Genomic DNA, 15,384 nt, shown 5'->3' with positions numbered 1-15,384 from the left:
ATTAACAAGAATACCTACCTCTTCGAACTTTGGAAAGATCCTTCTCAGAACTCTGAGAGAATCCCTCTCAGGATTCAGAGAGAATCTCTCTCAGGAATCTGAGAGAATCCCTTTCAAGAATGAGAGAATATCTCTCAGAATTCTGAGAGAATTTATCTCTCTCTCTCTTTCAGGATTCTGAAAGAACCCCTCTCAGTATTCAGGAGAATTCCTCTCAGGATTCTGGGAGAATTCCTCTCAGGATTCTGGGAGAATCCCTCCCAGGATTCTGAGAGAATCCCTCTCAAGATTCTGAGAGCATCCCTCTCAGGATTCTGGGAGAATTCCTCTCAGGATACTGAGAGAATCCCTCAAGCTTCTGAGAGAATCCCTCTCAAAATTCTGAGAGAATACCTCTCAGGATTCTGAGAGGATTATTAGAAAATTCCTCCCAGGATTCTAAGAGAATCCCTATCAGGATTCAGAGAGAATCCCAATCAGAATTCTGAGATAATCTCACTCAGGAAACTGAGAGAATCTATCTCAGGGTTCTGAGAGAATCCTTCTAAGGATTATGAGAGAATCTCAGTATTCTGCGAGAATCCCTCTCAGAATACCGAGAGAATCCCTCTCAGAATTCTGAGAGAATCCCTCTCAGAATTCTGAGAGAATCCCTCTCAGGATTCTGAGAGAATCCCTCTCAGGATTCTGAGAGAATCCCTCTCAGGATTCTGAATGAATGCCTCTCTGGATTCTGAGAGAATCCCTCTCAGAACTCTGAGAGAATCCCTCTCAAGATTCTGAGAAAATTCCTCTCAGAATTTTGAGAGAATCCCTCTCAGGAATCTGAGAGAATCCCTCTCAGGATGCTGAGAGTATCCCTCTCAGGATGCTGAGAGAATCCCTCTCAGGTTGCTGAGATAATCCCTCTCAGGATGCTGAGAGAATCCCTCTCAGGATGCTGAGAGAATCCCTCTCAGGATGCTGAGAGAATCCCTCTCAGGATGCTTAGAGAATCCCTCTCAGGATGCTGAGAGAATCCTTCTCAGGATGCTGAGAGAATCCCTCTCAGGATGCTGAGAGAATCCCTCTCAGGATGCTGAGAGAATCCCTCTCAGGATGCTGAGAGAATCCCTCTCAGGATGCTGAGAGAATCCCTCTCAGGATGCTGAGAGAATCCCTCTCAGGATGCTGAGAGAATCCCTCTCAGGATTCTGAGAGAATCCCTCTCAGTATTCTGAGAGAATCCCTTTCAGGATGCTGAGAGAATCCCTCTCAGGATGCTGAGAGAATCCCTCTCAGGATTCTGAGAGAATCCCTCTCAGGATTTTGAGAGAATCTCTCTCAGGATTCTGAGATAATACCTCTCAAGATTCAGAGAATCCCTCTCAGGATTCTTAGAGAATCCCTCTCAGGATTCTGAGAAAATCCTTCTCAGGATTCTGAGGAAATTCCTCTCAGGATTCTGAGAAACTACCTTTAAGAATTCGCAGGGAATCTCTTACAGGGTTCGGAGACAATCTCTCTCAGGATTCAAAGGAAACCTCCCTCAGGATTTCGCTACCTTTTTCTTTTATTGAATAAGATTTCTTTCTCAGAATTATGAGAGAAGGATTCGAAGAAAATCTTCCTCAGGATTCTGAGAGGATCCCTCTCAGGATTCTGAGAGAATCCCTCTCAGCATTCTGAGAGAACCCCTCTTAGAATTCTAAGAGAATCTCTCTCAGGATTCTGAGAGAATCCCTCTCAGGATTCTGAGAGAATCCCTCTCAGTATTCTGAGAGAATCCCTTTCAGGATGCTGAGAGAATCCCTCTCAGGATTCTGAGAGAATCTCTCTCAGGATTCTGAGAGAATCTCTCTCAGGATTCTGAGAGAATCTCTCTTAGGATTCTGAGAGAATCTCTCTCAGGATTCTAAGAGAATCTCTCTCAGGATTCTGAGAGAATCTCTCTCAGAATTCTGAGAGAATCCCTCTCAGGATTCTGAAAGAATCCCTCTCAAGATTCTGAGAGAATCTCTCTCAGGATTCTAAGAGAATCTCTCTCAGGATTCTGAGAGAATCTCTCTCAGAATTCTGAGAGAATCCCTCTCAGGATTCTGAAAGAATCCCTCTCAAGATTCTGAGAGAATCCCTCTCAAGATTTTGAGAGAATCCCCTCAGGATACTGAGCAAATCGTTCAATTCACAGACATAAAATATCATTGATCTTCTAGACTTTCATAAAACAGTTTAGCTTAATTGATATTCCCTACCTAATTTTATTTTATGCATATTAATGGGATTTTTTTTGTATTTTCTCCTTACAGATTTATTAATCCTGAAATCGTTTATCTGCAGCTGTTCGTCGACCGTTGTGACATGTTCACATATTTTTTTTTATCTAGGAAATCATCAACACCTACGTGGGAACCGCACACGATCAGTGAAAACTAGAGAAAACGAAACGAAATCAGACAGGTGGTGACGCGGTCAGTGAAATAATCGAAACTAATCCCCATCGAATGCTAAAATCGTGTCATCTGTGAAAACAAAATTCTTTCGAAGAAAAGTGAAAATTCAAAATTTTATACCAAACAAACCAGTGACCAGTGTCCAAAGTACACCGATGAAGTAACACGCCAAGAAACCGTATTTTTCCGTTTAAATGTTCAATGTTTTTAATTTCGGAAAGGAATATTTAGCGTCAACTAGAAAAGTAACCCACTTGGAATAGGGGAGTGGTCAAAGAGGAGTAAGCTACCACCATGGCGGAAGCGGAAGGAGGATCGGAGCAGGATGATGTTTCATTCTTGCGGACGGTGAGTAAACTTTAAATATCTTCCATAATGTAAGCTGAAACTCATAGTGGGCATTTAAGTTTATAACGTAGGTATCATACCATATAGTAATCCTCTCTTTTTTTTAAATTATGAACTACCATGCGTCTCCACCAAATTCATTTACGCTAAACTAAAAATAAATTTGCATCCTATTCGTTTCACACACAGACGAATAGCTGCACTCATAGCTACTCGAAATTTCCGGAACACAAATTCATCCGGAAATTGAACTGTCGGAAATTAACGAAAACGAAGTTTGTTTACTCTAATTGGATCCGATGCCCGGCACTTAAATTATTCAGTAAACACAGTGCTACAGTGTATGGTCGACCAACCTGGCTGCTTATTCAACGCTCGATGTAAATCAGAATGAGTAGTAATGAAGCCAATTTACTGCAAAGGTAAACATTTGTTGAATCGAATCGAATGGAATCGGTGGATGTTTTGGGAATGGAGAGTCATCTCATTCGAATGTCTTGTGAAAGAAAACATTAATACCTTGTTTCACTCAACGTGATACACATGATAACCAATAGCATCATTGATTCTATCAAACACGGAACTAGCTACTATATACCTTTGATTTACCGTCCATAAATTCTGTGTGAAATATACACAACGCATTCATGAATCGACGTGGTTTTATTGCTATGCTAGGCACGGAAGTCACGTAATGCGACCGTGAAGAAAGTTTTCCGGCGTTTGATTTTTGTGGAGACCGTCTGACATCCGAGTAAATTTGGGGCGCGAAACTTGAGTCAAGTTGAAGTCAAGTTACCAAGTTGAAGATTGCGTTAACTCTGATAAAGTTATACAGTGCCTGCCAAACGCAAGTATGTATATACTGTATGGAGCATTTAAAACTAAAATTTCAAAACGCTACCTTTTCCGAATTAAATGTGCTTTACGCATATAAAAGTGGCTATCCAGAATATCATTTTCTATTTAAACTTTGTAAATTTCCTACACTATCATACTTTAAATGGTTGTTTTTCGTTGTCGTCGGCAGTGTTGATCAGACTCATTTCCCCGAAATTCGAATTGTGAAGCCATGAACTGTTATGACTGTGCGTTGTATTCCAGAGATGGAGGGGGAGGTGGTTGGGCTTGAGTGTTGCACATGGGATCCGACAGTTTCGATCTCGGTGGGCCACAATTCAAGTTTCGGTGAAATGATTCGCACTCACTCACTCACTTATTTCATTTCACCGAAACTTGAATTGTGGCTCTCTGGGATCAAAATTGATCGATTTTGTGTGCTGTACTCAAGCTTAACCATCTGCTTTTCTATCTTAGGAGGATAGAGCATGGTTGTAGTAGTTCGTGGTTTCGTAGTTCGGAAAATGTTATTTTCGGGGAAATGAGTCTGAACAACACTGGTCGTCGGAAATAACTCCTATGCCTGCTTTGCTAGTCTGTTCGTAGACGATTTGACAGTTCAATAAATAGATTTGGTTTCACTCTGAGAGAGAGGAGACAGCTCACTGACAACTGGCTTGTTTTCTTGGCTTCTTTGATTTCTTCTTCTCATGTTTGGGTTGTGCACAAGGGTTCGGAGAGCACAAGCTGAGTCAAAACTATTTTCACATCCCATTTGTTATCAAAAAGATCACAAAACTGAAAAAAATTCAATGGCAATTTGAGTTCAATCGACAATAATTAAATAATCAACGATTTTATATGCGAGAGCACTGGAAAACAACCTGAATTTTCAATCACATTCAGTTTTAGTTTGGCCAAATTTTGACGGTGTTTCACGCTCGGCCCTTCGAATGTGCGGTTTTCCAGTGACAGTTGATGACAGGTTCCCTTGACTTGTGGGAGCTCGCAATCTAAGCCAGCTGTCTCCTCTCTCTCAGGTTGTGCGGATGATTTCTCCAAAGTCTCAGAAGCAAACCAGTGCACGTATAATTTATAATTTATAAGGCAATTAACTAATTATTTATAGTCAACAACTTTTACGCCCAGAGAGATATCCAACTTTTAAGTTCAAATATAAATTCACTTAGTTTTTTTAGAATATTTAGTAACTAATTGTATGCCACGATTTCAATTGTACTTTCTACATGCGAGAGCAATTCAATCCTTTTCCTTTTTGTTTACACCCGATTTTTTGGATATCGTTGTGATCGTTTGTAGTGTCGTTGTGCGGTCTTCGCGATGATCGTTTTCTACATCGACTGTAGAACGGGGGGTCTCATCGTGACATACCCCACCCCGTGAACCTGCATGATGTCCTAGGGCTCCTTGAACACGTTCAGGTTCACTGCTCTCCACGATGTCCAGAACCGCTAACTTAACCGTAGGTCTCCTGAAGACTCCGGATGTAGTGCGCACCAGCGCTTGCCGAACTCGTCCATCTCTTCCGGAAATAGCCTTTTCAATGCATCCACGGACCCACTGGTTACGTGCAGTTCCACCTACCATCAATACCAGATCCCCAACTTTCAGGTCTCGTGTTTCCGTAAACCATTTGGTGCGACGAGCGATAACTGGGGCATACTCCTTCACCCATCTGCGCCAGAAGTCGTCGCAAATCGATTGCGCCAGCTTCCAATTACTTCGTAGAGCCCCTCGCTGTGGTATTGGCTTGGATGGCAGGATCTTCAAACCGCTCGAATTACCCAGCAAAAAGTGGTTGGGTGTGAGTGATTCTTGATCGGCCGACTCAAGAGGAATATAGGTGAGAGGTCTTGAATTTATGGTGAACTCTGCCTCGACCAAGATAGTTTCCAGGGTTTCATCGTCCGGTTTTCGAGGGGCATCTGCAACTGCTCCAATGGCAACCTTTACCGATCGTACAAGTCGTTCCCAGGCACCACCCATGTGGGGCGCGGCTGGGGGAATGAACAGCCACTTTGTCTGGGCACTCGTAAAGGTCGTAGCTAAGGCTTCGTTAATTTTGCGCTGTCCCTCTAAGTCTTTACTTGCTCCCTGGAAACACGTCCCATTGTCACTGTAGATTTCAGCTGGAGGACCACGCCGAGCAACAAATCTGCGAACCGCCATAATGCACGATTCGGTGGATAGACTATACACCAGCTCGATATGCACCGCACGAATTGTGAGACAGGTGAATACTGCAACCCAGCGTTTCACTTGGCTCCTTCCAACCCTGACAAAAACTGGACCAAAGTAATCGACTCCAACATATGTAAATGGTCGAACAAACGCTTGAAGACGAGCCGGTGGGAGTGGAGCCATAGGCGGTGGCTTTGGGTACGCTTTCTTCACACGACACAAGGCACATTCTCTGGACACTTTCTCAACGAGACTTCGGAGCTTTGCAATTTCAAACCTCTGCCTTACCTCGTTCACAACGGTTTCCCTGTTAGCATGCCGAAAACGACGATGATACCAATCGACGATTAGCTTGGTAATTGGATGTTGGCGGGGTAATACAGCGGGATATTTGGCTTCAAATGGTGCGAATACTGCAGCGCCAATTCGGCTACGCATCCGAAGGATCCCTCGGTCGTCGAGATATGGCCATGCTTTGAAAATTGGACTGGACTTGGAAACGCAAGCATGTCGCGATTCCGGTGATCCTTGAGTAGAAGAAAGAATCGTGTACTCCTCTGGAAAGCTTTCCAACTGGGCAATTTTCCACAAGGTTTCCTCAGCCCGCTTTAAGTCGTTTTTATTCAGTAAACCTAACGGCAGACTTTCATCAGAACGCTTGCGAAGTAGTTTGTCAATGAAACGTAGGACGTAAGCCACTGTTCGTAGCATCTTCTCGTATCTACTGAATCTTGTCGCATCGATCAAAGAAACTGCTGACCAATGCGTATGAACGGGTCGAAGCTCCTCCTGAGTAGAAATGTTCCGCCGACGTTCAGGCCAATGCTCTTCACCTTGATGCAGGAACGCTGGGCCACAGAACCATGAAGATTCGGCTTGTAATTCGGGGCCTTTGCCCCACTTTGTGGCTCTGTCTGCAACATTGATTTTTGCCGGGACCCATCTCCATTCTTGAGGGTCGCTCAAGGTCAAAATTTCCCCCACTCGTACAGCAACAAACTTCTGGAATCGTCGATGGTCTGACAAGATCCACGCTAGTACCGTAGTCGAATCGGTCCACAAATATCTCTGATGCACTGGAAATTCATGATTGTTCAGAACGAATTGAAGATATTGAGCACCTAGAACTGCAGCTTTTAGTTCCAACCGTGGAATTGAAAGAGTTTTCAGAGGAGCTACTTTGCTTTTAGAGCCGATTAGGGCTACCTCAACACAATCTGCCTTTATCAGACGGAAGTATACAACGCAGCAGTATGCAGTTTCGCTGGCATCAACGAAGACATGGGCTTCCAATCGATTTTCGGTACTGACATACGGCGTAGAGAAGTAACATCGAGGTATCCTTAGTTTGTCCAGCTGATCAAAACAGTTTACCCACTGTCGCCATTGTTTAAAGAGATTTTCATTGATCCGGTCGTCCCAGCCTGTGCCGGAAGCCCAAACTCCTTGGATGAGAACCTTTCCGTGTATGAGGAAGAATGAAATAAGGCCCAGCGGGTCAAAGAGGCTCATTACCACCTTAAGTATCTCCCGCTTCGTAGGAATATGGCTTTCCTCGAGGACAAGTTGCAGACCTGCATTTATGTTCACCGTGTAAGTGAAACAATTCACGCTGGGTATCCACTTCATCCCTAATACTGATTCCATATTTTCACCTCTCTGCAACGCCAGATCTTTCGTCATATCACCCGATACTTCGCCGATACCTTGAAGTACTTCTCCGAAATTAGAGAGGAAGTTCCTAAGTTCAAATCCGCCTCTAGAGTGGACCAGTTTCACCTCTTTCACGACCTCTACAGCTTCCTGGACTGTCTTGAAGCTGTCCAGGTAATCGTCCACATAGTGATGCCTCGTAATCGCAGTCGCGGCCCGTGGGTACTGAATGGACAGCTCTTCGGCATTGAGATTTTTGACGAACTGAGCTGATACGGGCGAACATGTGGATCCAAATGTCGCAACGTCCATCACAAATATTTGGATTTCATCGGATGCCCTATCCCGCCACAGAAAACACTGGGAGAGACGGTCTTGTTCCCTGATTTTGATTTGGTGGAACATCTCTCGGATGTCTCCACACACCGCCACCGGAAATTGACGGAAGGAGCTAAGCACGGCGACCAACGGAGTCAGTAAGTCAGGCCCCTTCAGTAGCTTGGAATTCAACGAGACGGAACCCACTGTTGCTTTAGCATCCCAAATTAGTCGTACCTTTTGCTTCCTGGGATGTTGTACAACTCCCAAAGGGAGAAACCATAGACGGCTGCGGTTAACGGAGTCCAGTTCTGCTTGAGTTGCTTTATGTGCGTAGCCTTTTTTCTCGTAGTCGTGAATTTGCTGTCGCACTTGATCTCCGAGCCATGGTTCCTTCGCGAAATTCTTCTCCAAACCTACGAGTCGTCTAGCAGCCATTGGGTAACTATCAGGAAACTCTGGATTGTCCGTCCACCATAGGAGGCCTGTCTCAAAACTATCGCCAGTTCGTCGTGTTGTCTTTTCTAATATCATCTTCGCTCGTTTGTCCTCCTCAGAAACTAGATTTTCGCTGCGATTGGTGATTCCGTCGTTCTCTATCGTGAAAAAATCACGCAACTGCGCATTCAGTAGATGATCTGCAGTGGAGGATTCGGCAGTGTGAAAGTTTACGATCGCTGCATTACTGCTCCTTTCACCGGTACATCCATATACGGTCCAACCCAGTCGACACTTCGCTGCTATTGGGTCATACGAACTACCTTCACGGAGTTTCAAAGGTACTCCTAAGCGAAGATTATCCAATCCTATTAGAAGTTTTGGTTGGATGGTTTCATAGCTATCCATTGGAAGCCCTCTGAGATGAGGGAAACGCTGTGCCAATTCTTCGTAGTCAAGTCGCTGGCTGGGCAGGAACAAACAGCTTACGGTCCTGGCATTTCGAAGATCGAACTTCCCTGAACCACTTTTTCCTGATATTCCCAAACTAACTTCCTGGGACTTGGATTCATTCCGCTTCACGTTGCCCGTCCACTGAAGAGTTAACGCCTTTACGGGACCTTTCACTCCTAGCTGCTTTGCGACGTTGTCTTCGAGTAGTGTTATTTCCGACCCTTCGTCGATAAAGGCGAACACGGAAACGCTTCTTCCTTCGTTGTATAAAATGACGGGTAGTATACGGAAGAGAGCTTTCGGAGAAGACGAGTGACTGGATGAGCAGTTGACATGATGTGTCGGTGAAGGAGAATGCAGAAGAGTGTGATGCTTTAGGCGGCATCCTTCCACTGCGCAACCTTGCCATGATTTGCACGGCCATTTGCCATGGCTGTTCAAGCATGTCCTGCACAAACCCTTCTTTTGGACAGTCTACCAACGCTCGTCGGCGTTCAACTCCTTGAACTGAGGGCAATCGGCAGCTCTGTGACCCTCGCGAGTACAGACGCCACACACTTTTGTCGGTTTCCGATGTTGCTCTGTCAGATTCGGCTGTTTATCTCCTTGGCGGTCACCTTGGGAATGTGCATGTATACCTGCATTCTCCCGCATTTTATGTTTCTCGCTTTTATACGGCTTATCATGCAGTGGAAGCTCGAAGCTTACTGCGCTCGCTGCTGTTAGTTGCTTCTCCATGAAAAGCCCAAAAGTTTCCAGGTCCGCCAACGGATGTTGACTCTTGAAGGAAGCCCACTCCATTTTCATAGAGCCTGGAAGTTTATCAACCAGTTCCTGCATCATCATCGGATTTGAGAGATGTTGTTGCAGTTGCGCCGCCCGCAGATGATCGACGAAGTTCCCTACTGCCAATCCAAACTCGATCACCGTTTCTAGTTTGTCTTGTCTAGGACCCGGTGTGCGGCGAACCTTTTCTAACAGGGATTTGAGTAGCAGTTCCGGACGACCGTAGCGAATTCTAAGTGTCTCGATGGCGTGAGGTACACTCACTGGCAGTAGCAGTTTGCTGCAAACTGACTCTTTTGCGTGTCCCGAGAGACACTGCTGTAGACGAATCAAATTTTCTGCATTCGTGTAACCACAAGCAGCCGTAGACTGTTCATAGCTACTAATGAACATTGGCCAGTCCATCGGGTTTCCGTCAAACCTGGGCAACTGTTTCCCAACTACCTGCCGGGCTGCAATCTGCTGCGATTGAAGACCGGTCGGCTCCGCAACCATTGTTGTCTGCTGAATCGGAACTTGCGGTGGTACAAACATCTGCCCTCGAGGGTTGGTCTGCCAATCTACTTGAGGATTGGCGACACCATGAAATTCGGGTGGATAAGCTTGACGATTTGGCACAGGGATCTCAGCGTGGTGCTGAATTGGCTGCTCGAACACTCGTTGAGATTGAGTTGCATCCATCCGAAAACAATTATCGTACTGTTGTTGTGGAAGGGGCTGGCATAACTGCGGCCGACCGGTTGTTTGATGCAATTGCCGATTTGGCAGCGGTTGATGTTGATGAACTAACGTTTGGATACGCTGTAACGGTAACCCATCCTCCGATTGGGATTGATGCAGTTGCTGCGCCATAGTGAAGTTCTCCTTCTTGCTCTGCTGGGGACGAGGCTGAGAACTCGAAACGTACTGGTGAAATGGCTGCACAACAATTTCAGAACGAGCTTGTTGAAGTTTGATAGGTCCTCTCTTCTTCTCAAGGACCGATTGCGTGGCGAGTTGAGCAGCCCTATGTAGCGGAGGTGCCAGCTGGTATGGTAACGGGTCGTGGAAACCAGTAGGATGAAGGCCATTATTGCTTTCTCGCTCCTTCACCATCTTTCCCATCGAACTTCCGTTGGACTTTTGATCCGCCAGCCAACTTTTTACCTTGTCCCGCGAATCTGGCATCGAGCTTGTACTGCTGACACTTCCACATTCCGACATCAATTTGATCAGCTCGTTCTTTTTCTCCATAGATTCTCTGCGAATCATTTGCTGTTTCGCCAACAACGCCCGTTGTTCTTCAAGCTTTCGCTGGCGGAGCTTTCGCTCTTCTTCCATGAGCTGCTTCTTCTCTTCAATCTGCCGCTGTTCTTCCTCGAGTTCCCATTTTTTTAGCTCTTCTTGTTCTTTCAGCTCCTGCTCCTTCATCGCCTTTTCTTCCTCGATGACCTTCATTTGGGCTTCCAGAGCCGCAGCGCGAGCACTTGACGATTGACTCGCCGGAATAGACGGATTCTTCGAGCCCTTTCTCGAAGTCGATCTTCCACCGGTTTTGGTGGACCGATTGTCCACCTTAAGCTGCTTCGTACGTTTAGATTTCTCGGCACTCACCTTGGCTATGCAATCTTTGCATACATACTGCCTATCCTTCACTGTCTCGTCTACGCCCGCGCACGTGAAGTGTTCCCACAAGTGGCACTTGTCACAGGCGACCATCTGCGCATCAGCCGAGTCCGGTAGATTGCAGGTTTTGCAGTTGAACGCAGTCGTATCGTGATCTCCATCCATTGCGTCTATCCACGTACAAAAATTCTTAAAGAATGTGCGGATGATTTCTCCAAAGTCTCAGAAGCAAACCAGGGTTTATTGTTGTTTGGTAAGCTTTAAGCTAAAATGAGATTTATTTAGTATTATGATCGTGTTCTCTATATATGCCTGGTCTTACAATTTTTGGTGAACCTTTGTAATGTCGAATCACTGTTTCCGATCTTGTTTTACCGTCACTTCAAAGATCGTGCTGTATGTATAGAGTAGTTTTAAGGTTATAATATGGTTTTAATTGCTAAACGATTGTACTCACGATTAGTTTCAACTAGACTTATTCGTCTTCGAAGTTATTAGGTGACAAATGGTGGGCTTTAGGTTTAACTACACGTACACCTGTGCACGTATAATTTATAATTTATAAGGCAATTAACTAATTATTTATAGTCAACAACTTTTACGCCCAGAGAGATATCCAACTTTTAAGTTCAAATATAAATTCACTTAGTTTTTTTAGAATATTTAGTAACTAATTGTATGCCACGATTTCAATTGTACTTTCTACATGCGAGAGCAATTCAATCCTTTTCCTTTTTGTTTACACCCGATTTTTTGGATATCGTTGTGATCGTTTGTAGTGTCGTTGTGCGGTCTTCGCGATGATCGTTTTCTACATCGACTGTAGAACGGGGGGTCTCATCGTGACACAGGTTTCACTCTTTGCGCGACGTATATTGTGCCTTTTTTCCCTTAACTTTATTTGGTAAGCCATTCGTCCACTTTGGGCACCACTGGGCTGAAGTACTTTATACCTTGTACAATTGTGTTGTATGAGCCTAAGATCTATTTATATTGTGTCTACTCTTGTCCGTCGTCTCATCTCGAGATGCGGAGAGTTACCTGTTGCGGCGTGCAGCAGCTGATATAGTCAAGGTTGCCTACCGATCGGGCGGCGTATTCTGTATTTATCAGAGCCATAGTCCATTGTCCGATGCCTAGTTTGTTGAGCCATGTATTTCGAATCGTGTGCAGGTATGCCTGCGAAAAGGGCCAATTTGCCTCAATCGTTCTCCGACCACAGTTGAGGATTGATGTGGGGGCTCCATCCAGGGTGGGTGTACGGCTGTCAACTACAAACAAAGCTCGCCTAATAATCATCTCTCGGGCGGGCCGACCCAAACAGCATCATCTCTCACGCGGGCCGACCCAAACAGCACAGGTCAAAACGCGGGCCATGCCAGACAGCAAATGCTGATGCATTTCAACACTCAAACAGCGGGATGCCTAGCAGCGTTGTGAGCCAAACGAATACACCCACAAAACATGAACGGTAGGCGAACCTCGTTGCGTATACCCCCCCCCCCTGGCTCCATCATCGCTCAATATTGTGGACCATTGAGCAACTGTGCGGTTTTTTTGTTGGGGGCTAGGCCATGACCATCCGCTTACCAAAGCGAACGTGTAGCCAACTACGCCACGGACCCCCCTATAGGCCTCTGCACTGTTTTGATTTTGTATGGGATTTTGACTTTTGCTGGCCTTGTTGTTTACAAATTTCATGAAAGAGTGAAAGAGAGAGATACATTTTTGTGCAGAGCCCCATATTGTGACTTTTCATTCTACAGTTAACTCTCCTTTACTCGATATTCCGTATCTCGATATCGAGTTAGAGAACCATAGTAAAAGTTGGTTTTCATGGCTAACTCGATGGTCCCTCGGAACGCAGTTGCACTGCGTTTGTGTTCTGTAACTCGATACAGGTATGTTCCGTTTTTATCACGTTCCGATTTTGTCACGCTCCGATTTTGACACGTCAATATACGATTCAATAAGGTTTGACACCTTCCTATCCACTAATCAATTGGATTTTTCAAACTGAGCATGGAACAGAACAGAATAGGATTGATCTATACTTAAATCAATCGAGAGTTGCTCTGGCCACATCCTAGCAACAACTGATATCTTTGATTATTTGAATACGTACTGAAAATAAGTGGCAGAGACCTCTCATTTTTCTTATATAACATGGCATCAAAGAATTTTCTATATTAGTTTGATAGACACTCCATTAGTTACGTAAGATAATTTGGCGGTTTTCAATCCCCCTGCTATTATGGTATGGTTTTTAGTAAGAAAATCAAAAAAAATGTATCAAAGTACAAAGATTTTGAAATGCATTAGGTCTCGTTTCAAACTTCATAAATGTCAATTTTCATCCGATTTGAATCGATTCGAAAACATCGAGGAACAAGGATTCGATTAAATCGGTAAATCGATTCGGCAGTTCAAAGGTGAATCGATTCAGTAACATCGATGTTCTGGACAAATTTCCCCAACGCTAGTTAGAGTTGAGGTATCGATTTGGAAAATTCTCTGCAATAACTGGAAAAACAACTGAAAACTAATCTGTCGTTTTGTATGGGAGATTGCTTGCCATTTTTTCAATTTTTCAGCAGCCTATTTGATGGCAAAACGAAGTTTGACGGAATCACTAGTATTTACTATTATTTTTACTTAATAAAAACCTAGAACTTTAAGTTAGTTAATTGCCAGTCTATTCGTGACCTAACGTTAAGCTAAATGGCGGTGGTGGCGCTTTTCTAGATTGGCGATTAATGTATCCCTGTCGAAGTTGTTAGTAATATATTCAGATAGTAATATCTAAAGATATTACTATCAACTTCTACAAGGATGCACTAATCGCCAATCTAGAACAGTAAAAAGTAAAAAAAGTAAGTAAAAATACTGACAAGATGTTGGCAATTCAAAGCACAGGAATCCGTAAATATTCAATTCAGTTTGTAAAACTTTCGCAACATAACTCCACAATATATCGCCAATCGGGAGTGCCCAAAAATGCAAAAACGTACCTTGGCAAAAATGCTCTCAGTTATTACCACTGCAGTGAAGCAGATGAGAAGGTTCTTTCTTAGTTGGGATGTAATGCCATAAAAAAGAAGAAGCAGAAGGATGAGGATGAACAGTAGAAAAAAAAAAGTTTCTTGTTTAATTTTTTCTTGAGAAAAATAAAAATGAACCAATGATCAGCAACAAGGAAGTGGGTTATCCTTGTGGTTATTTTTACAAACATGAAGCACCTTATGATGCAAAGGACATTTATTTCATTACCAAATCATATTGATTTATAGGAGTCTGCAATCAACTTTCATTACGAATTTATGAGAATAAACAATCTGAATGCTCCTCACAGCTCCTAAACATCAATGTGCATTTATATGAAGAAAATGTGTATTATCCTGACATAACTGAAATTTTATTTTCAAATTTATAAAATATTTTGTCAAAGAAAATTATTCCGTTTTTGTCACGGTTCCGTTTTTGTCAACTGAAAATTGCCGATCGTGTTGATAAAAACGGAACATACCTGTACCTCCCTTACTCGATGGTCCCTTCCAGGATTGGGAAAAATCTGAAATTTACTCTACAGTAGCCAAGCAAAGCCAATCACAGTCAGCGAAGCCAGTGAAACTCACGCCCATCGCTGCTGTAGGCAAAACGCCTTGAAAATAGCAAAACACCCGTTACAAAGGGCAACCCAAAACTACTGTAGAAAAATGTTCTATTTCCCGCTGCATTTCCCGCATTTAGAGCCTTCAATGACACTCATGATTTAGAAAATTCGTGCACCCAACATAGGCTACTTGATGAGATTCACGTTTTTGAACTACTGTACTGGGAGAGCCACGTGAAAATTCAAGCCTACTACTATTACCATTCCCAGGTCCCTTCAATATCGAGTAAGGGGGGAGTGATGACTGTATATCATTTTACAAGAAATGATTATCTTTAATAATGAAAAACAAAAAAAAAATATTTACAACCTTTTAGAATTATTATTATATTTTGAATCAGTTGAAAGTTAATTAATGGCGAAGCTTACATGATAGACAGTAATTTTCACTATTCATTATTCACGATCAATTTGTTGAAGTCTAAAGAAGTCAGAGAAAAGTAAATGTTGTTCGGCTATTGTTGAAATGTTTTTTAAAAAAATAATGAAAAATTCTCAAAAGTAAATTCATTTTTTGGTAGAAACACAACATTATGGAGAATCTCATGAAGGTCTCGTCAAAGTTATTTCTCAACTAATCTATGAAGTATGATAATAAATCGTCCAGAACAAAAAGAAAAAAAATCAATATTGCTT

The 15,384-nt window shown here is 43.4% G+C and overlaps 1 protein-coding gene across 19 annotated transcripts in view; it reads left to right on the top strand.

Annotated features, from left to right (window-relative positions):
- LOC5579122 (ryanodine receptor) overlaps nucleotides 1–15,384 on the top strand; it is a 134,689-nt gene that overhangs the window by 51,388 nt on the left and 67,917 nt on the right. For 17 of the 19 annotated variants that reach the window (XM_021851815.1, XM_021851821.1, XM_021851820.1 and 14 more), the window contains exon 2: nucleotides 2,367–2,780. In XM_021851815.1, coding sequence (XP_021707507.1) covers nucleotides 2,727–2,780 — 54 coding nt within the window. In that variant the 5' untranslated portion in view covers nucleotides 2,367–2,726. Of the gene's footprint in view, nucleotides 1–2,288; nucleotides 2,781–15,384 lie in introns of all 19 variants that reach the window. The other 2 variants (XM_021851817.1, XM_021851816.1) reach the window with 2 other exon arrangements.

This window comes from Aedes aegypti, chromosome 3 (genome assembly GCF_002204515.2).
Source record: "Aedes aegypti strain LVP_AGWG chromosome 3, AaegL5.0 Primary Assembly, whole genome shotgun sequence".
Taxonomy (NCBI): domain Eukaryota; kingdom Metazoa; phylum Arthropoda; class Insecta; order Diptera; family Culicidae; genus Aedes; species Aedes aegypti.
Note: the sequence above shows the minus strand (reverse complement) of the source record. Positions and strands in the feature narration are given on the sequence as shown.